Source organism: Moschus berezovskii, chromosome 14, assembly GCF_049115385.1.
Source record: "Moschus berezovskii isolate FMDL1 chromosome 14, NW_MosBer_1.0, whole genome shotgun sequence".
NCBI classification, from domain to species: domain Eukaryota; kingdom Metazoa; phylum Chordata; class Mammalia; order Artiodactyla; family Moschidae; genus Moschus; species Moschus berezovskii.
In genome coordinates, this window is record NC_142473.1 from 58,862,734 (window position 1) to 58,885,686 (window position 22,953).

General features: G+C 46.3%; 1 protein-coding gene across 1 annotated transcript; it reads left to right on the forward strand.

Annotated features, from left to right (window-relative positions):
* The first annotated feature begins 7,172 nt into the window (after positions 1-7,172).
* On the forward strand, positions 7,173-21,388 carry LOC148775631 (2-acylglycerol O-acyltransferase 2-like). The gene is made up of 6 exons (XM_088843499.1): positions 7,173-7,336; positions 13,937-14,115; positions 17,247-17,451; positions 17,768-17,942; positions 19,017-19,216; positions 20,474-21,388. Exons 1-6 carry the CDS (start codon positions 7,246-7,248, stop codon positions 20,626-20,628), a joined length of 1,005 nt encoding a protein of 334 aa, XP_088699625.1. The 5' UTR covers positions 7,173-7,245; the 3' UTR covers positions 20,629-21,388.
* Positions 21,389-22,953: the final 1,565 nt, after the last annotated feature.

The following is a 22,953-nucleotide window of genomic DNA, read 5'->3' on the forward strand; positions in this document are numbered from 1 at the left end:
GAAATCTGGGAAACTAATCTCACAGGGAAAGGGGTATGCTTGTATTTCCCCAGATAGATTCAACGAACTCACATGGCTTCCTCCTTGGAAGATTCGACCCAAGAGGGCCCCCGGCCTTCAAAATAGAGATGAAGCAACAAAACCGCCAGGAGGAAGAAATTCCAATATGGGCCATGGTGGCTCTAAAGATCTCCAGGAAGCACCGCTCTTGGCGGCATCAACCTTATGATCTCCCCACTTGGGTACAAATAAAAACCCTTTCTAATCGAGCTGAAAATTTGGTCTCTAAACAGGGAATGCCTTGGAGTCCTGAATACATTCTCCTGGCAATGCTCAGTCTCCTGGCCTGTGCCTCCCCGGTTCAAGCTTTAACTAATCATACTTACTGGGCTTACATACCCAAGCCCCTCTACTACAGGTGGTCAAATGGACGGAGAGAGGACCAATCATTTCAACTAATGACTCTATACATATGCCTTCTCCCTGGAGCATTAAAGGGCCCTCACACCCTGAAGAAGAAGGAAAACCAATTAACATTTCTCTAGGTTATGAAGTCCTTTCTTTGTGCATGGGCCCAGCAGAATTATGCATAAACGTTAGCCAACAAACTTGGACTTTCGCCCTGCCTCCCAAAAAGGATTTTCAGATGTTGCTTGGATTATTTACTGCCCTTTCTTTGTCTGTGAACCATGTTTATACTACTGAGGCTTTAGGGAAAGAGCTAGGGAAAGAACAAAAAGCATCATGCAAAGGGTTTACTTATAAGAACTTTATATACACTCCTGTTCATTGGGACAAATATCAAGGCAAATCTGCAAAATTAATGTTTGTGGCTAACCATACAATTGTTGATTGGGGACCCCATAGTATGTGATTATCTAACTGCTCCGAAAATGTTAATAGCACTGTGTGTGACTATGCTACTCAAGTGGCATGGAATATTAATGACACTATGATGGCGCATTTCCATGACAAAAGACTTCTTGGGTGGCTTGACAGTGGATTAGCCCCACCTTGTCCTAGGATCATCCTCGATAAACAGAGTGGGCCTGAGCAATGGGACATTTGGAAACTTGTTTCGAGCACCAAAGAACTTGGAACTTGAACTGGACATTTCACAGGGACTAGTCGTAGTCGTAGTAACTACTTCTTTCGCTTTAATCAATCATATTTTATACAGGCCTGTGTCCCTCTTCCTTTGTTATAGCCATAGGAAATTTACAATTTAATAAGACTTTACATTCTGTAACTTGTATTAATTGCAAACTATATACTTGTCTTAAGTCCTCTATTTCTTTAAGAAATGATTCCCTTTTGATTCCTCGATCTTGATGTAATTTCTGGTTACCAATAAATCTTCAACGACCCTGGGAAGAAGGTCCCATGGCTGGACTTGAATCCAGATTACTTACTAAACTGCTCCAATGATCTAAACGATTTGTTGGATGGCTGATTCTCGGCATTTTGGGGTTAATAGCTATTTGCACTTCTGCTGCCTTTGCCAATGCTGCTTTACATACTTCGATTCAAACTCATAATTTTATCCAAAATTGGACTGAAGATGCTCATAATATGTGGGCTACTCAGGCTCAGATAGATGAGGATATTCAAGAGGAAATACAGGAACTAAAAACAGCCATCAAATGGGTCGAAGATCAATTAACAGATTTGCAAAAACAAGTGACACTAAAATGTGATTGGAATTCTACTCACTTTTGTGTTCCTCCTCTTCATTTCAATCATAGTGCCTACAATTGGGAACAAATCAGATTTCATTTACAAAACATGCATGATAATGCCTCTCTGAATGTACAATTACTGCAAAAGGAAATCTTTGAAACCTTTTCTAAACGTCTGCCCTCTTCTGCTAATTTGGAATCTTTAGCTGAACAACTAGCTGATCAATTATCTGGGCTAGACCCACGAGAATAGTTTCAAAGTATTACCCACAGCATCAGGTCTGGAACTGTAACTTTGGTGATTGTCTTGGTAATTATATTTGTTGTTTATCGTTGCCTTTCTATAAGGTTGGTTAATACTAAACAATCTCAATTGGTCAGGACCTTTTTTACAAATATAATAAAATAGGGGGAATTGTCAGGAAGCATTTAGCAGGAGGCTTCCTGTGTGCCCTTTTGGATCTGTCATGAATCCTCTGTTCCTTATTAATTCCTGAATATTCAGGAATTAAGAGGAGTGGCAAACCGCTCCTGGGGCTGAGAAATGCATGCATTTGCTTCGTTAGTTTTTCCATATGGTGATAAGTAACTATTTCCGACCCTCTTCCTTTTTTATGAACCATAGTATAAAAGTGATTATTTACAGCCCTCTTTCTTTGATATGGATTGCTTTATGTTTCCTTGTTAATTTGTAAGTCTGGACTTTTGATCTTTATCTTTGCTGAACAAAGCTACCTTGTAAGACAGTATATATACTCACACTAAGTTGAACAAAACGCCCTTGTTCCATAAGAACTTGGGTCCCCGTATCTTTCTTTCTTTCTCTCTCTCTCTCTCTCTGGCTAATTCTCTGGAGCATAGCAACCCGTTGTGCTCACTCTCCTGTCAGGGCTTCTAAGACCCTCTTGAGAAGGCGCTCTGTGCCTTCACCCCCTTGAGAGGGCGCCCGGTGCCTTCGTGAGCGATGCAAGCACTGTGTCAAGAGCTTTATTGGTTTTCTGCATAAACCAAGGAATATCAGCCTCTTTCTCTCTTTTACTTTCTTATCACTGACTCCAGACCACAAGGTTCCGCTCCATTAAAGGACCTCAACACCTCACATTGTGTTAAAAATGTCAGATGTTCTTATAGTAGTTACCCTAGATTAGTGGACCTCCCTTGTGGCTCAGCTGGTAAAGAATCCACCTGCAATGTGGGAGCCCTGGGTTCAATCCCTGGGTTGGGAAGATCCCCTGGAGAAGGGAAAGGCTACCCACTCCAATATTCTTGCCTGGAGAAGTTCATGGACTCTATAGTCCACGGGTTCACAAAGAGTCCACACTATTGAGCTACTTTAACTTCACTTGAATAGTGGGAAATGTTACCTCAATGTGTTATGTTAAAGGTTGATATTTTTGTATTATTTCTTTTTTCTAACCTACCACAAACTTATTTATTTTTAATTGCTTTTGTTGTGTTGACGGTAAATCGTGTCCAACTCTTTGTGATTCCATGAAGTGTAGCCCGTTAGGCTCCTCTGTCTATGGGATTTCACGGGCAAAATTACTGAACTCAGTTACCATTTCCTTCTCCAGGGGATCTTCCTGACCCAATGTCGACCCTTCGTCTCCTGCATTAGCAGGCAGATTCTTTACCACTGAGATACCAAAGAGGCCCATCCATTTGCAAAATACAATATAAATTACCAAAGAAATGAAGAGAACAAACAGTTCAAATCCAGTTTTTAATTGTTAGTTTCATACACATAGAACTGCTTTGCCACATTGCTCTAAGGTTTCTGAGCAGTTACTCTCCAACTCTGTACTTACCTTGTCCGGTACCAGTAATAGGCAGGTGGTGGACAAGGCAGGTCCTCAGACCACTCAGGAGCCACACTGGCCCAGGACATAGAGTGCTCCCTGGTTGTTTCCTTGTAAGGAGGTTGTGAGGTGAAGGGCACAGAACCCTGGTGGACTGCTGAGCACTGTATATGGATCAGTAGGGGGCCCCATCTTAGCCCCTGATGACCAGTAGGATGAGGAGCTCTGAGAAGGGAAGGACTTGTCTGAAGTCACATAGCTGAGAGGTGGCCAATACAAGACTGGTCTCAGCTCTCATCCAGGGCTCTTCCAACCTGTTTTGAGTTAGGACCGTGGAAAATGACTGCTGGATGCACCTTCAGGAAGGCGGGGTGATCCCAGCTGCAGAGTTTCCTGAACAGGGTAACTCATCCTAGACAGATCCAGGTGGAATGTCACCTTTGGCCACTTTAGCCCAATTCAGGACTTATCTGAGAACCTATTTTGGTCCAGCTTCTCCCTCTGCCTAATTTCACTGTCTTTTTGCTCATAAACTTTCCAGTAGGAAGAATGCAATGAATAAAGTCATATTCACCATTCATGAAGAGGAAATGGAAATCAATACTATGCCCTGATATCACTTTCAGTTCAATTCAGTTCAGTTCACTTGCTCAGTCCGATCCAACTATGCAAGCCAAAGGACTACAGCACGCCAGGCTTCCCTGTTCATCGCCAACAATGGGAGTTTACTCAAACTCATGTCCATAGAGTCAATGATGCCATCCAATATCTCATTCTCTGTTGTCCACTTCTCCTCCTGCCTTCAGTCTTTCAAGCATCAGGGTCTTTCCAATGATCTGTTCTTTGCATCAGGTGGCCAAAGTATTGGAGTTTCAGCTTCAGCATCAGTCTTTCCAATGAATATTCAGGATTGATTTCTTTTAGGGTTGACTGGTTGGATCTCCTTGCAGTCCAAGGGACTCTCAAGAGTCTTCTCCAACACCACAGTTCAAAAGCATCAATTCTTCTGCACTCAGCTTTCTTTATAGTCCAACTCTCACATCCATACGTGACTACTGGAAAAACCATAGCTTTGACTAGACAGACCTTGGTTGCCAAAGTGCCATCTCTGCTTTTTAATATGCTGTCTAGGTCGGTCATAGCTTTTCTTCCAAGGAGTAGTGTCTTTTAATTTCATGGCTACAGTCTCCATCTGCAGTCATTTTGGAGCCCCCCAAAATAAAACGTGTTTTTGTTTCCATTGTTTCCCCTTCTATGTGCCATAAGTGATGGGACCAGATGCCAAGGTCTTAGTTTTCCGAATGTTGAGTTTTAAGCCAACTTTTTCATTCTTTTTCACTTTCATCAAGAGGCTCTTTGGTTCTTCTTCACTTTAAGCCATAAGCATGGTGTCATCTGCATATCTGAGATTATTGATATTTCTCCCGGCAATCTTGATTCCAGCTTGTGCTTTTCTAGCCCGGAAATTCTCATGATGTCCTCTGCATATAAGTTAAGTGAGCAGTGTGATAATATACAGCCCTGCCATACTCCTTTCCTGATTTGGAACCAGTTTGTTGTTCCATGTCCAGTTGTAACTGTTGCTTCTTGACTTGCATACAGATTTCTCAAAAGCCAGTCAAGTGGTCTGGTTTTCCCATCTCTTTAAGAAATTTCCACAGTTTGATGTGATCCACATGGTCAAAGGTTTTAGCATCGTCAATAAAGCAGAAGTAGATGTTTTTCTGGAAGTGATTTCTTTTTCGATGATCCAATGGATGTTGGCAATTTGATCTCTGGTTCTTTTGTCTTTTCTAAATCCAGCTGGAACATCTGGAAATTCACAGTTCATGTACTGTTGAAGCCTGACATGGTGAATTTTGCCTGTTACTTTTGACTTTTCCATTCCTGTGGTAGGTGCTGAGTTTTCCAAATTTGCTGGCACATTGAGTGCAGCACTTTCACAGCATCATCTTGTGGGATTTGAAATAGCTCAACTGGAAGTCCATCAACTCCACTAGCTTAGTTCGTAGTGATGCTTCCTAAGTCCCAAGATGTTTGGCTCTAGGTGCGTGATCACACCATCAAGATTATCTGGGTCATGAAGATTTATTTTTTACAGTTCATCTGTGTTATCTTGGCACTTCTTCATAATATCTTCTGCTTCTGGTAGGTCCATACCTTACTGTCCTTTATAGTGCCCATCTTAGATGAAATGATATCACTCTACACACCAGCAAATAAGACCTCTGACTACGCAAGTGCCAGAGAAGATATGTATCTGGACACTGCATATATTCTGTTCAAAGTCTACATTGGTGCTACAGTTTTCTGCAAAGGCCTGGCACTACTGCTCCTTAGCTTGTGCAATCACATACCCAGCAGTCCCTCTGGCTTGTGAGTCAGTGGGAGGAATAAGGGCACAAGGACAGGGACTCGTGAGAATGTCATCACAGTCCGTCAAAGTGGCTGGCTGTGGTAGTGGAAAGCAGCTTTTCATCACAAGAGATATTTAAATCAATAAAGAGCAGAACATGAACTTGATGAAATTATATTTAAAGACTTGTAAACATTTTCAAGCATACTCACTATGATTAGGAAACCACTGTAACCACAATGAAATTTCTAGGACACCTAGGCCATCAGCCATGAAAGGCAGCGTCATAAGCACTGGATGACCAGGATAATCCCTGTGTGACCACTTTGGAAAGCCCTGTGGCTATGTGGAGACTGTAGCATGGACAGGTGAGGGGAAGTCAAGTTCAGTTTTAGACGGGCTGTGATGGAGGTGCCACACAGGTCGTGAGCGAAGATGTCAAGTTCCCACGTACATAGTCAAATCTGGAGCTCGCAGGGAAGTCAGGGCTAGAGATACAGTTTGGAAGTGCTCGTCATGTGGACAGACTCTAAGGCTGTGAGCCTGGAGGAGGTCTCTGGAGCGGGGAGGGTGGAGAGAAGAGGGAAGATCCAAGGACTGAGGGCCCTGAAACACTTAGACTGGTGAAGGAGAAGAGTCACCATGGAGACGCAGATGTAGATGGAGGGGCAGGAGGGGAACCAGGAGAGGGTGGTGTCCACAGATCAAGTGGTTTCAAGGAGGAGGGAAGAAGCAGTTGTGTCTGAGGCAGCTGAGAGGTCAAAATGAGAGCTGAGAATTGATCACTGTATTCAGCAGTGTGAAGGCCACTTGTGAAGTTGTCAAGGGTAGTTCCATGGAACAGTGGCATCTGAGATCTGGAAGTGGGAGGACAGATTGGAGGAGAGGGCATGGAAATTAGACGGCTCTTCTGTGAGTTTTTCTGTCCAGGCAAACTGAGGAAAAAGCCAGATGAAGAGATAGTGGGGCCTAGAGATATTTATATGGTAGCTAATAGTTCTTATATGTAAAGGGGAACCGTGCACCTCTCAGGTGAAAGGAGACAATTACTGCAGCCAGATAGTTGTGTAAGTGTAAAGAGAACAGGATTGCCCTATACTTCCTGCTTTATTTGCCAAGTAATGGGCAAGATTTGAGCAAAGGTGATCTGGCAGATAATGTATTGCCTGAAGAGTCCAGTGCACTTCTCTTCCTCTGTAGTAAGTTTAGTCCAGGCCAGGTGATTTTAAATATTTCACCTAGGATACTGCACCCTGCCAGGGTAGGTGCAATGAGACTCTACGGCTGGCTGGTCACCCTTCCTCTCCACTCCCACAAATACTGAACAACCTCTGGCAGCAACAAAAAGCAGCAGGTGTCTCAGACCACAGCAGAGCTCAGAGAAGCCTCCAGAGCAAGCAGAGGAATCAGCATGGTGGAGTTTGCACCTTTGTTTGTGCCACTGGAACGCAGGCTGCAGACCTTTGCAGTCCTGCAATTGATCTTCTCTTACTTGGCCCTGCGTAAGGAAAACTGAGATGGGTTTGGGAGGCCTTGGGCACTTGCCACTTCAGGTGTACATGGTGCATTGATGCGGAAAGATACAGGTCCTAAGGTGGATGCTGAACCTAGTGCCTGGGGATCACCTGGGCTGAGGGACATCTTGTTCACATGGCCTTGGGGAAGCTTTGCCAGCTAGAATTGTCTGACTGTCCATGCCCACATCAGCCCAGCCTGGGACCTGGGGGTATCTAGAGGAGGACAGAGGGTCAAGTTCCTTGAGTCTGGAATTAGAAGAAGGACAGGTGAGAAAAGGCATCCGAACCCTCTGATGCCATGAACAGTAGCTTGTACCTTGTACCTTATCTCAAGGGCAAAGGGGATCCCCAGGAAGCCTTTAGGTACAGGAGTGACAAGGTCCAATCTGTGGGAGACAAGCTGTAATTTAGGGATCTTCTGTGTTGGAGTGTTGGGGGTGACAGATGACAGGGAGCCTTTGTTAGCAAATCATATTTGAGTCTACTTATCTGAATAGGGTAAAGCTCCTAAATGATAGTGGGTTGTGGTGAAAGAAAGTGTAAGCTTTATTACAGGGGCCAAGCAAGTAGTCCAGAGAGTTAAGCCGCAAAATGCATGAAACCCCTTTGATTACCTGGGACCAGTGTCTAGAGACTGAATGAGGTAAAATTGCTGGGCGCATGAACAGCTCTTAGACAATCGTCTGATTGCTTGTTGATGAGGTAACTGGGAGTCACCATCATCAACCTTCTGGTTTGCCCTGGTCTATGGGCTGGTGAGCAACTTCTTCCATCTGCTGGGAGTTCAGTATTTGCAAAGCTGCTCAATGATGAGTCTCAATATTATCTATGGCTCTTGGGAACAAATTAAATTCTTTGAATTTGTGGAACGGTTAAACTGTTATTTATTGATTGATTGGGAGTGTTTTCTTTCTGTATTTATGATTTCTGTTAATAATTTTACTTTTGAAATTTGGGGAAGGCTTAGGAAGCTGAAGATTTTCTACAAATCAGAGGCAGGCAGAGAACATGAGGGACCTTTCCCAGGAAGGCTGCGTAGGTCCTGCTCAATTACACAGTCACAGTCTACATCAGGGGTCACCATATAGATCCATGATCGAAATCCAGGTCCCTGATTGTTTTTGTGTTTGTACAGCCCATAAGCGAAGTATGTTTTTTTTTCCATTTTAAATGCTTGCATTTTAAATGATTCTGTGCCTATGCGATATCCTCCAAGTTTCCTTTTGAGCCCCAGTGTCTGAAATGCTTACAATTTGGCTCTTTAAAAGATTGCTTACCCTGGTCTATGGAGGCTGGCCTTGGGTGGAGAGAAGGGGCTTTTTCCCAAAGATATTAGGAATAAATCTAGAAGGCGAATTGTACAGGCCTTCAGGAAAGTTAAGTTTTCCCAAGAGGCCAGTAAATGCTGCACGTATAGTGAAGAGATGGTTCATACTGGCCTAGTATGAGCAGTTGTTTGTTGCTGCTGCTGCTGCTAAGTCGCTTCAGTCGTGTCCGACTCTGCGCGACGCCATAGACGGCGGCCCACCAGGCTCTGCCGTCCCTGGGATTCTCCAGGCAAGAACACTGGAGTGGGTTGCACAGTTGTTTGTGTAGGGGCAAAGATGTGGCCAGAAAGTTCCACCGGAACCTGTTACTGAGGACTCAGGCCCCAGCAACAAATAATTTCCAGTGGGTTATTTGTATAATCTGTTTCTTTCCTCTTTTTTAATTCACACACTCACACAGGAAGGTAAGCTCCTTTCAGATAGTTGGTCTTGTTCTCATCGCATCTCAATCTCCAAAAGAGTTAATGTTGAATAATGCTTTGTGAATGAATGAATGTTGGGAGCATGATATGGACATAATAGTAGACTTGAAACCACCACTCATCCTACTGGCTTTCTGTATGAGGTTAGCTAACCTGAATACCCTCTCTGGGTCTTGGTAAAGTGGGATCTTACGTGTTTCCTTCTTGGTATTATGAGGGGAAAGAAGGTGTTTCCTTTCTTTAGGGTCTGAAAAGGCACCCAAGTTAAGATTTTGCCTGCTGACAGTACTTAAAGGAGAGGTCAGAGTGAGGGAGACGTTTAGATGGGGGAGTTCTTTTGGATGAAGTAGAAATACCCACATTTATAAATTATTTTTTCTGACTGAAAAGCAAATGCATGCTATTTTAACACATTGAAACAAAATGTGTGTTCTAAGAGTCAAAGATTTTGCCCAAATCCTACCCTACAATGAACAGCTATTAACACCTTGGTCTTATTCTCTCAACCTAGATGGAAGTTCTAATTTCTGGGTACAGAGTTTCAGTTTAGGAAGATGAAAAGAGTTCTAAGATGAAGGTTGATATAGTTACACAACAATGTGAATTAATTACACCAAATTGACTCTCAAAAATCAATTCGAGTATATGTCCATGAGAGGGGTTGCTGGGTCCTATTGTATTCTAATAGTTTTATAAGAAATCTCCATACTGTTCTACTTAAGGCCTCTGTCATGAGCCCATAATTTGGAAGGAAATAATCTCCCCAGTGTTCATAATAGCACATTAACAATAGCTAGGAGATGGAAGCCACCTCAACATCCATTCAGTTCAGTTCAGTCGCTCAGTCGTGTCCGACTCTCCGCGACCCCATGAATCACAGCACGCCAGGCCTCCCTGTCCATCACCAACTCCCAAAGTTCACTCAAACTTACGTCCACAGAGTCGGTGATGCCATCCAGCCATCTCATTCTCTGTCATCCCCTTCTCCTCCTGCCCCCAGCCTTTCCCAGCATCAGAGTCTTTTCCAGTGAGTCAAATCGTCGCAAGAGGTGGCCAAAGGATTGCAGTTTCAGCTTTAGCATCAGTCCTTCCAATGAACACCCAGGATCGATCTCCCTTAGAATGGACTGGTTGGATCTCCTTGCGGTACAAGGGACTCTCAAGAGTCTTCTCAAACACCACAGTTCAACAGCATCAATTCTTCGGCAATCAGCTTTCTTCACAGTCCAACTCTCACATCCATACATGACCACGGGAAAAACCATAGCCTTGACTAGACGGACCTTGGTTGGCAAAGTAATGTCTCTGGTTTTTAATATATGATCAAGGTTGGTCATAACTTTCCTTCCAAGGAGCAAGCGTCTTTTAATTTCATAGCTGCTATCACCATCTGCAGTGATTTTGGAGCCCCAAAAAATAAAGTCTGACACTGTTTCCACTCTTTCCCCATCTATTTCCCATGAAGTGATGGGACCAGATGCCATGATCTTCATTTTCTGAATGTAGAGCTTGAAGTCAACATTTTCACTCTCCTCTTTCACTTAAATCAAGAGGACTTTGAGTTCCTCTTCACTTTCTGCCATAAGGGTGTTGTCATCTGAATATCTGAGGTTATTGATATTTCTCCCAGCAAGCTTGATTCCAACTTGTGCTTCTTCCAGCCCAGCGTTCCTCATGATGTACTCTGCATACAAGTTAAATAAGCAAGCTGACAATATGCAGCCTTGATGTACTCCTTTTCCTATTTGGAACCAGTCTGCTGTTTTATGTACAGTTTTGACTGTTGCTTCCTGACCTGCATACAGGTTTCTCAAGAGTCAGGTCATATGGTCTGGGATTCCCATCTCTTTCAAAATGTTCCACAGTTCATTGTGATCCACACAGTCAAAGGCTTTGGCATATTCAATGAAGCAGAAATAGATGTTTTTCTGGAACTCTCTTGCTTTCTCCATGATCCGGCGGATGTTGGCAATTTGATCTCTGATGCCTCTGCCTTTTCTAAAACCTGCTTGAAAATCTGGCAGTTCACAGTTCACATATTGCTGAAGCCTGGCTTGGAGAATTTTGAGCATGACTTTACTAGCGTGTAAATTGTGCGGTAGTTTGAGCATTCTTTGGCATGGCCTTTCTTTGGGATTGGAATGAAGACTGACCTTTTCCAATCCTGTGGCCACTGCTGAGTTTTCCAAATTTGCTGGCATATTGAGTGCAGCACTTTCACAGCATCATCTTTCAGGATTTGAAATAGCTCAACTGGAATTCCATCACCTCCACTAGCTTTGTTCGTAGTGATGCTTTCTAAGGCCCACTTGACTTCACATTCCAAGATGTCTGGCTCTAGGTCAGTGATGACATTATCGTGACTATCTTGGTCATGAAGATCTTTTTTGTACAGTTCTTCTGTGTATTCTTGCCACCGCTTTTTAGAGTAATGCATAAACAAGATGCCATAATACAGGCAATGGAATATTACTCAGTCACAAAAAGGAACATATTAACACCATTTTCAGCACATGTGTGAACCTGGAGATGGTCAAACTGAGGGAAGATAGTCAAAGAAAGACAAATATCACATGATATCACTTATATGCAGAATCAAAAAAGAGGTACAGATCTACTTATTTACAAAACAGAAGTAAGAAAAAAACACAATGTTAACAGGGGATAGGGGCGAAGGATAAATTGGGAGATTTGGATTCACAACACTACCCTCTGTATAATAGATAATAATAAGAATCTGCTGTTAAGCACTGGAATCTGTACTCACTACTCTGTAATGATCTGTATAGGAAAGGAATTAAAAAGCAAACCAGTCAATATGTGAATGAGTTTAACAGATTTACTTTCCTATACAACTGAAACTAATACAACATGTAAATGAACTATACTCTAATGGAAACTTTAAAAAAAAGTACCAAAGAGTCACTTTGATAACTGGTATATGATAAACATATTTTGCCATCATTATCATTGAAAGGACAAAACAAAGTGCTCCAAACACAACCCTGAAGCCAGCACAAGGAGGGCAGGAATTTCTGGCCATTGTTCATGGCTTAACCACTGGCACCCGACAGGTTGGAAGTGCTCTGTAGAAAGCGAACCTCTGTGAGCCCCAAACTACTTTGATTTATGCATTTTGCTACTATTCTGACTGGGCTTTCCCAGTGCCTCAGCAGTAAAGAAACTGCCTGCATGCAGGAGCCACAGGAGATGCGGGTTTGATCCCTGAGTTTGGAGAGTCCCTAGTGGAGAGCATGGCAACTAAAACGAGTGTCCTTGTCGGGAGAATCCCATGAACAGTGGAGCCATGAGGGCTACAGTCCACAGGGTTGCAAAAAGTCAGACAACACTGAAGCAACTTAGCACCCATTCATGCAAGATTCAGACTGGGTCGAAAGACCCCTCCTCCAGGAAGTCGGACATGAATGAGTCTCGGTTTACCCTACTTTCAAACAGACTACAGGTGGGGGACGAACTTCTTTATGAGTATGAGCAAAGGGTGTCGAGTGGAGACAACGGAATGGAGAGAATGCAATATTCTCTAACAGAGAGGCTCAGTCAGCATCAGATCAGAGACAGCCCCGAAGACCACCTAACCCTGAGTCAAAACCAGGATTAGCCTGTGAAGAGACTCAGAATCATAAGTCTCGGAGGTATTGCTCACCGGGGCTGTTTCTAGCCCTGCTGCAGTCCTGATGAAGAAGCCAAGCATGAGTTGCCCTCTTCCTCCCTCCTTTCTTCAGTGGGACAGGGCCTGGCAGCAAAGGAAAGAGCTCAGCAAAAGCTAGAGCTCAGGGAGTTGTATCAACAGAGCCGCTTAGTGTAGCTGGAACGTGAGGCATGAGCCGGAACATGGTGAGTGAGACTGGAACAAGAGAGGGTTTGAGCCACCAGTGGGGAGTATGAGCTCAGGCTGAGCTGCTTGAGCTGAGTGTCAAAGTTATAAGAAGTCATGGGGGCACTTTACCTAAAGAGGGAATGTGGTGGGATGTATCTATGGAAAGATGGGCTGGGAGTAGAGAGGAGCTGGGCTGGGTAGAGAGAATACCTTTCCTCTGGGGTTCTAAAGATTGGGTACCAGAAAAGTTCAAGCTATCACATCTCCATCAGGCCTTTAGTGAGCATCTGGTGGATACAGAGAGAAAAAGAGGTGGAGGGGGAAGACTCAAATGAGTAAGCAATCTGGTGCAGTGGGTCAATGCGAGTTTGAAATTAGGCCAACTGGTTTCAAATCCAAGCTCTCAATGTGCTACTGGTGATGTTGACAACATTCTCCCTTCCTCCAAACCTTGGGAAGCTGATCTCTTCCTCCTAGGAGTGGGGCTGGAATGGATAGTGCTGCTTCAGTTCAGTTCAGTTCAGTCGCTCAGTCGTGTCCGACTCTCCGCGACCCCATGAATCACAGCACGCCAGGCCTCCCTGTCCATCACCAAATCCCGGAGTACACTCAAACTCATGTCCACAGAGTCGGTGATGCCATCCAGCCATCTCATTCTCCGTCGTCCCCTTCTCCTCCCGCCCCCAACCTTTCCCAGAATCAGAGTCTTTTCCAGTGAGTCAACTCGTCTCATGAGGTGGCCAAAGTATTGGAGTTTCAGCTTTAGCATCAGTCCCTCCAATGAACATCCAGGATTGATCTCCTTTAGAATGGACTGGTTGGATCTCCTTGCAGTATAAGGGACTCTCAAGAGTCTTCTCCAACACCACAGTTCAAAAGCATCGATTCTTCGGCGATCAGCTTTCTTCACAGTCCAACTCTCACTAGAGCTGGGTAAACAGGGAGAGCTTGTTCCTTCGTATCTCTGACCACTAATGGTCCCTCTTTCTTTTCCCAGACTTTGTCTGTAGCATAGTCTTCATTGGACTCCTGTTCACAAGATTCTGGTTGATCAGTATCCTGTATGCAATCTGGTGGTTCCTGGATCGAGACAGGCCATGGCAGGGGGGCAGGCAGAGTGCTTTCATAAGGCGCTGGACCATATGGAAGTACACGAAGGACTATTTCCCCATCTCGGTGAGTATGGGGCTGACTAGGGAGTGGTCAGGACCACAGTCTCCACGTGTCCATGGGGATGCTTGACCCTCTGTGCAGTGAGTAGAATACTGGGCCAGGAGCAGGAGACAGGCTTCTACCACTATATGGCTAGGGGAAGAATCAACTACTGTCTGACTATAGTTGTCTGACTTCAGTGAGGTGAGGCCACTATGACAAATGATGAATGAACAGGATTTGAGGAATGGCAACCCACTCCAGTAGTCTTGCCTGGAGAATCCCATGGACGGAGGAGCCTGTAGACTACAATCCATGGGGTCGCTAAGAGTTGGACACGACTGCGCGGCTTCACTTTCACTTTTCACTTTCATGCATTGGAGAAGGAAATGGCAACCCACTCCAGTGTTCTTGCCTGGAGAATCCCAAGGACAGGGGAGCCTGTTGGGCTGCCATCTATGGGTTTGCACACAGTTGGACACGACTGACGTGACTTAGCAGCAGCAGTAGGCCATGTAGTGCCGCTCACTTATGTATCTTAGAGGTGTAAATCCCTCAACAGTCTAAGTTTGGGGTGAAGCAATCTGTAATGGAAACAAGATTTTCAGAGCATCTGGATGACACTTTATCAGATGAGGATACTGATACCCTGAGAGAGAAGAAGGTGTGAGCAAGATATAAAGCAGCTTCTGTTACTGCTTTTAAAGTGTGTGCATTGGCTCTGAGAATAGAAACAGAGCAGAGAGCCCTCAGGGTGACCCTGTCTGTTTGGTATGTTGTGTGTCCTTGGACAGAGCTTTGCTTATTCTCAATCTCAGCTTCCTCCGGCATCCACTTAACAGTCCAGTTCCTCCTCTTCTGCCTATCTCTTAATCTCTGATCTCTGGCTCATGGTACCTCACGTCCATTTTGTACACTGAACTCTGGACCAAGGATCAATCCTTAGGGATGCAGGTCCCTGAATTTTAGGGACTGATGTTTGCTCCATTCTGAATCCCTGACAGACTGAACGCTTGGATGTCAGCAGCTGTGATGGCTGATTATCTAGTGGGACCAGGAAGAGGGAGGCAGCGAGCACACAGAGAGGAGCCAGGCAGGGACAGGCGGCCCTCTCTGGACACAGGAGAGAAGGATGTATACAGTGACACCTCTGCGAGTGGACATCATAGGTTCTAATACAGGGTCTGCAACACGCCCGTTGTACGACCTTGGGTGAGTTACACATGCTCTCTGATCTTCAATTTTTTCATGTGTAAAGTGGAAATCCGCCACATTCATCACTGGCTTGCGTGGATTCCAGGAGACATCAGGTGATCCTGGGGCTTGCAAGGACAGCATCTGGCTCTCCTTTCACCCCTGCAACTGCTGTCATTTGTACATCTGGCAGAAAAACTCTGCTGAGCGTCTCTATGCTGTTCTTATCTATGTCTGTTCTGTTCCTCCTTTAACCAGGTTTCTCCCCCAGAGGATTTCTCAAATAGGACACTACTGACAATGTGGCAAACATTTTTGCAGAAATTTCATGAGCACAGTGTTCCGATTTGTAGGCCACTGCAGTCCTGTGGCAACAACAGCTGCAGATGGCGGGCAGTACCAATGAGTGGCCAGCAGAGGGAGAGATGACATGCACTTCCACCGTCCTGTCCTGGACTGGGGCCTGCAGGAGGTGCTGCGGCTCACAGATTCTGGACTCTTGTCACCTCCCAAGACAACTTCCAAATCATCCACACACCTTAGCAGAGCAGGCCCTGCAGGAATCTTTGGTTGGCAGTGGATAGGGGCGTCAGAGAGTCTCTGCTATCTACTGGAAACAAGTGTACAACCTTAGGGTTGTCAGGTGTTTTGTTCTGAGGCCTTACTGAGGACTGTATTCAGAGACAGCCTCTCAGAAATCTCTGAGGAGCTGTTCTGAAAGGGAAGGGAGAAGTCAGTACTTACGGGGCTTTGTTGGAAAAAACAAAACAAAACAAGCCATGTGGCTAAACATCAAAAGATTGCTGCCAGTCAAAAAGCAGACATCTCCAGTTAATGATTTTCATGTTATCCTACAAATGGGGAGATACAAAATCTGGGCTCACTGCAATTATTCCTGTGATGTGCATGCTCACTCTCTGTGACCAGTATCCTATTATCTTCCATCCCAAATTCCTTTCAAGGCCCATTGTCAATTGCAGCTACAGTGGTGGCTGACTTGAAGGCAGGCAAGCAACATCCCTTGTCCTAACAACTCTGCTGGGATTACTCCACTCACAGTCTCTGTGCTGTGATTTTATGAGCTAGTGCCTAATGGTAGAGTTTCTAGAGAATTTAGGAGACTACTTCTGAGCACTGGAGCATCTTAATGCACCTTATGGACTTCCTACAGAGGTAATGGTGGAGAATCAGGCCGTGCTTCCCCAAGGACAATTGATTCCCCCTCATCCTGTGATCAGTTCAGGAGCTGGGTTTATGTGTAAGATATCATTTTCCAGGAACAGAAGTGTCTACACAGTCCAAGACCTGACAGGGGTGCAGTGCTGTTGGCAGGCTGTGACCTGGTATCAGGAAGTGCTGCAGACTTGACAGGATACCTCCCTGACCCCTCTCCACCCACACCTGCGGGCATCACTAGAGACTTCATGGCCCTCCTCCCAGCCTCTACCCCCTATACCCTGGGGTCTCTTACACAGAGTCACAGGGTCTCAGGTTTCCAGCTCTTTACCCAGAATAGAACTCCAAATGCCACAAAACTTGGTGAGAGGCTCACTCCCTCCTGTTCTGGCTCCTTCATTTTGGTCAGGCTCTCCCTGGGACATGGTCTACCTTCATATAGGACAGTGGCTTGTCTCCTGTCTTCTTCCTAGGTGTCCTACCTCTGCATTGTGCAGGGTTCTTCCTTTCCTGGCATACGGCATTGGCCTCATCCATTCGGGGTACTGTGTTCTCTGTCTTCATTCCATAGCCTCCCTGAGTATCTCCTCTGTTTCATGCTTGCACCAGGGACAAGGATCCTCAGACAAGTCATCTCTCATCACAGGACACTCACATGGAGTGTGATAGCACTTGGGCTCAGGGGACACATAGAAGAGGTCAGCCCAGAAACTTAGCAGGCAGACAAGAGTGGGGTTTGGGGGGAGTGGGTGCAGCCCCGATTCATCTGATTGCCGTCCCTACAGCTGGTCAAGACTGCTGAGCTGGACCCCTCCCGGAACTACCTCGCTGGCTTCCACCCTCATGGGGTCCTCGCGACTGGAGCATTTACCAACCTGTGCACAGAGAGCACGGGCTTCTCCTCAGTTTTCCCAGGCATCCGCTCACATGTGATGCTGCTGCACTGGTGTTTCTGGGCCCCGTTCTACAGGGATTACATCATGTCTTCAGGTGAATTTTTCCACTCTTTCTATCCCAGGACTATGGGGGCTGAATTCATGAGGAGGGATTTGTAAGGAGAATGGCCAATTGTTCTGTACTTCTTCCAAGTGAAGGTGCAGTGGACAAGGAGATGAGACCCAAGGAAGCATTTCCCATAGCTCTGTGCTCAGTGATGAGCTTGGTGGGAGAATTGGGAAAAGGGGTAGTGCTTGCTGCCTATCATTAGGGGACTGCCAGCTGGGGAGTGGGGAGAGCCCAAGTCACATACTCCTGAACTGTGCTTGCCACCTTCACACTGTACGTGACCAATTTCCTCTCTCCCCAGGACTGGTCTCATCAGACAAGGAGAGTGCTACTCACATTCTGAGCAGGAAAGGAGGCGGCAACCTGCTGTCCATTGTTGTTGGGGGCGTCAAGGAGTCACTGAATGCCAGGCCGGGAACCTACAAGCTGGTGCTGAGGAACCGCAAGGGCTTCATCAGGCTCGCCCTGATGCACGGGTATTGGGGAGAGGATTCTGGTTCAGCTGGAGATTGGCAAGGATTATAGTTTGGAGGGAAGACTGCAGAGGCAAATGTAGGTCCTATTTTGGCAGGTAAAGTCTCCATTCATTAACAATGAAGAGTGTATGTTGGTGATAGAAGCACTGTCTCAGGCCCACATACCCAGAGAAGATTCTAGAAGGAAAATTTTGTGACTAAAGGGATTAAGTCTTAAAGGTCATATTGCTGAAAGTTTGCATTCCATCTGATATCTAGGAACTCTAGAGAATGGAGCTTGGGACATAACTTAAAGCTATTCTCCTATCTTTAAACATCTGTGAAGAATACAAAGCTAGCTGGAGGAGATTTTTCCCAGAAAGTCTGCAGATTTTTTTTTTTTTTTTAAATCCTGGAGGACTCACAGCAGCATTCTGGTTTGTCTCTCATGATCCAGTAACCAGAAAGGGTTAATCTTGGACTTGTGCTGGTCCTGCTTCTGTAACTTTAACCCTCATCTTGCAGCTTTTGTTACTGTGGGAACATATAATGGGCTACCTAAGGAAGGTAACCTGAGCTGCCCTGCTGTAAAGGACTGTAAGGAAGTGAAAATTAAACATTCTCCTGCCTGAGGATCCCCATTCTTGGGGACATTTGCAAGGATCAAATAGTCTTTTCAGTTTGTTTCCTCACCTATATCCCAATCTATGATCCATGAAGAACTTGGCAACCTGGCCCTTCAGGATGGTTATTTGGAGGCACTAGTGTGCCATCTTCTTGGTCAGCCACTACGAATAAAGTCCCTTCCTCATCCCAACACTTCATCTCAGATCACTGGCCTATCTTGTGGCAAGCAGAGTGAGCATGGACTCAGTAACAATCAAGTGCCAGTCTTTGGCCCTGAGAAGAGCCAAGACCTGCTTGAAGTTCTAAGACAAGACTGTGGCAGTTCTGGGAGAAACTTGAGGCCTCTTACTCTTGTCCCAGGGCTCTGTCCTCTGCTCCAGTTCCTGCTCACTAGGTCCCTTCAGGGGGCTAGTTGACCAGCTATGCCTTCTTGCCCCTCCACACGCCCTCTCTCCTGTCTCCCTCTAGGGCAGCTCTGGTGCCGATCTTCTCCTTTGGGGAGAATGACATATATGACCAGGTTGAGAACTCTCCTGGTTCCTGGTTGCGGTGGTTTCAGGACCGACTTCACAAGAGCACTAGATTCTCCATCCCTCTCTTCTATGGCCGTGGAGTCTTCCAGTACAGCTTTGGTCTTATGCCCTACCGCCGACCCATCACCACTGTGGGTGAGCCTAGACCCGGGCTGGGAGGGAAAGGGCTATAGAGAAAGAGGCCTGGGCTTGTGCTGCAAGGAGACCTGGACACAGAGCAGCGCACCCTTCACTTTGTGGAGCACAAGTTCTAGAGTTTGAGACAGACACAGAGGCAAGTAACCCTATGAAAGGCAGTCTAGAATGAGAAGAGTAACAGGGGCGTGAAGCCCAGTAGCCACTACTGATTCCTGAGCCCCTGCAGTGTCAGGCACTGCACTGGCTCCTAACATGTGGCAGCTTAGTTTTCCCAACAACTTGTGAGGAGGGACTCTCATCCCCATTTTTTTGATTGCAAACACAGACCCACAGAAGGTAAATCACTTCCAAGAGATCAGGCTGCCCTTGGTATCAAAGTTGAGGTTTGATAGGGGTATTTGACTTTTTATTATGCAAGAGAAGGAGGGTATAATTCTGACTACAGGATCTAATGACAGTAATTAGAGAGGGTGGATACATGACCATGGCAGGTCTGTTAGAACTGTGTGTAAAATGGAAATCAGCAGGCTTTGAAGGAGAGCCAGAGGAATTTCCTTGTAAATAGTGGGCATGGGCTCTAGTCCATAGACTTAGCACCATCTTTCAGCTATTTGCTTTCTTCTTGAATTCCAGCTGGGTTCCAAGGCAGTACTAATAGAGCTGTTCACCTCTACTCACCCAGTCATTTCTTAGTTGAGTTCAGGCAACCCCCTCTAACAAACTTTCTTTACATTGTGTGGTGCATTCCATGAATGTTTATAGTGCTGCTTCCTCCAGACCATTCCCAAGAAAGAAGACATGGCAGCTGCTTTCTGATCCACCTCCTCCCATAGCCACAAGTTCTTCCAATCACGGCATCTGAGAATCCCAGATTCATCTTTCCCTGAAGCTAAGCGCACATCCCAAGGGCTTACACCCTGGTACTGATTGTTCCTGGCTATGTGACCTTGAACAAGCTATTTAACCTCCCTGGGCCTCATTTCCTCAGCAGTCAAATAGGAATAATACCAGGTAATATCCCCATAGGGTTGTTAAGATGACATAAGAGATAATGCATGGAAATGCCTGCTGGCTGTGTTGTTGATATATCAGAATCTTGAAGTTGACCTTACATCTTAGTAACACAAAAAAGAATTGAAAGGGAGGGAGTTAGAGTGCTTACCTGGTCAGATGACCATTGCAGTGGGAACACCAAGGTCCCTGTGCCTTCAGTGATTCCTCATCTGGACCACCACTCACCTCTGTGTCTTGCAGTGGGGAAGCCCATCGAGGTGCAGAAGACACCACATCCCTCCCAGGAGGAGGTGGACAGTCTTCACCAGCGCTACATGAAGGAGCTCGAAAATCTCTTCGAAGCCCACAAGCTCAAGTACAACATCCCCAGAGACCAACACTTGGAGATCTGCTGAGCACCTCCCCAGAGTAGGGGCTCCTCCAAAAGGCAGGGCTGGAATTAGGGAGGATGGAGGGAGGTGCTGTGATCTGAGAAGGCTTCCTGGAGGTGTCTGTTGAACACATCTCTAGAGCCTTCACTGACCTCTGAAGCTCCACCCCACACCAGGCCTTGGGTCACAGCTGGCTTCTGGGAGAGGAGACCAACTCTGGCATCAGTGATTTACTCTTTTGCTGTGACTCCTGTGTAATGGGTCCTCTTCATGTCTGCCCACCTGAGAAAAGGGAGAGATGCTGGGAGAGTATGATGTCTGTGTCTCTGTCCTTTGTGATCCTGACACTCAATAAGCGGGACAAAGAGCAGCTCCAGTGAGCAAGTTTCTCTTCCTCTGCCTTGAGTGACAGCACAGACAGACAGCAAGTGCAGGGCTTCTCCTAGAAGCTCCTGCATCCTGCATCGTTCCTGTCCCAACTCCTCCCTCCCAGAGCTGGAGAGGAAGGCCAGGCCACAACCTCTTGATTCATCCAGGCACCTTTGAGTTTCTGATCGTATGAGCCCCAGGCTGGCAGCCAGAGGGGCCCGTGAGGTGCGGAAGGAGAATTCAGCTCTGTCACTGGCTAAATGACCATGAACAGACTTCTTCACCCTTCTTCTGAGTCTCTGTTTTCCTGCTTGACTAAAGTGAGCTCTCACCTCACTCTATGTCACAAGAGTTGAGAGCTCCATGAGATAGCCCCTACTCATCCTTTGTAACTTCAGCCCTGAGCTTGACACAAAAGGGAGCTCCATAAATGTCAGTTTATCAGTGAAAGGATTCTGTTTCAGCCTTCTCCTTTTCTTCCTCCCTACTCCCCAACTGGGAACACTGATCAAAGCCTTGCATTTAATCCCAACCTGGTCCTACAGCCCTGCTGCCATGTTTCCCCTTCCCACATCATGGATCCAATGGGGCACAGAATAGCATGTTGTGTCTTCCTCCCTGACCAGTCAGCTCCAACTTACCACCTCACCTCTGCCCAGTTCTGTGGGAGACAAGGGAGAGGCTATGTACAGACACAGGGCATACCAGCGAGAGAAGGAACATGAAGAGTGCATGGTCCTGTGTGTCTGCAAGCAGGGAGGGCAAAGGCATGATCTGATGAGAGATATTCTGGGCCACTGGTCAGTGATACACATCATAAGGGAGGGTACAGGATGGGAGCGTTGGGCCAGTAGTCTGAGCCCTAAGACACATGTGGGCACTGGGAGCAACTGAGGCTTCCCACTAACTTCATTCATGAGGAGGCAGCCAACCCGTCCTAGTGTGGAGGGGCAAGAGCTTTGACTTGGGCTGGGGGACCCACTCTCAAGCTCACTCACAAAGCTTCTGGCAGAAGGCTTCAGAGTCCGGCTAGTGGGCTTGTCAATTACCTGGTAGTTGCCACTGACCAGACTTCTCCAGAGCAAGCCTGTCACGAAGGAGAGACAGAGGCTGAGAGAATGAGAGAGCAGCACACACCTTCTAGTACCTAAACTCTCAGTCACTTGGCATCAGTTCTGCCTTATTCTCTCAGTTGGATTCGAGTCCCTAAGTCCATTTCACACTCAGGAGGAGGAGGTGACACCTGGAGGTGATGTCACTGGAGGCATCTTGCCGGCATTACCACAGTGATAGCCCATGAGCCCTCAGAGACTAGACGAGGCAACTCCAGTGCTGTGGGTGCTGCTGGAGGCAGTCTGCCTGCAGGACAAAGGCTGAATAGTCCACACAGCAGAGCCCCATGTGGGGCAAAGTTGTGAGCACAGGTCAGAGGGAAGAATCATGGTTGTGATCCCAGGTCTGGCTGGAACACGGTACAAGGTGCCAATCAGACTTTGGGCACCTGGATGGGGGGTGGGGGATGGGGAGAGACTGGTTGGTCCAGAGGGAAGAAGATCCCCTCATTCCCACGACTTTGGGAAAAAAGGAAGCAGAAAGCCTGAACTCAGAGGAGTGCAGCCTAGTGAGAACCCAAATATTACATCCGCACTGGAGTTTATGTGAACAAAGATGTGCTTCAGTGTGTTAAGCACTGACACTGGGCTGCTTGTTCTGCAGTCGGCATCACCATGGATACAGAGAGCCAGTGCTGCACAGCTAGGGTCCAACACTACACAGACCCTGCTCCCTGACAGCCCACAGTGCTCTCAGTCTCCCTGAAGGGACTTGCCCTCATAGGAAGATCTCTCCCCAACACACAGGCTGACTCAGACAGTCCAAGGAGCACAGGAGCTGTCAGGTATGGTAGAGAGGCTCAGAGGCCCTCAAGATTGGGTAGAGCTGGAGTCTCCTCTTGAAATCAGGCTGCTGTTGACCTGGAAC

What these genes read in the sequence shown, in the direction of transcription:
- LOC148775631 (XM_088843499.1), top strand. Translation starts at nt 7,246, where the DNA reads ATGGTGGAGTTTGCACCTTTGTTTGTGCCACTGGAACGCAGGCTGCAG. An exon ending in AGGACTATTTCCCCATCTCG is followed by an intron (nt 14,116 to 17,246) that starts GTGAGTATGGGG and finishes CCGTCCCTACAG; the next exon opens with CTGGTCAAGACTGCTGAGCT. An exon ending in AGGCTCGCCCTGATGCACGG is followed by an intron (nt 17,943 to 19,016) that starts GTATTGGGGAGA and finishes GTCTCCCTCTAG; the next exon opens with GGCAGCTCTGGTGCCGATCT.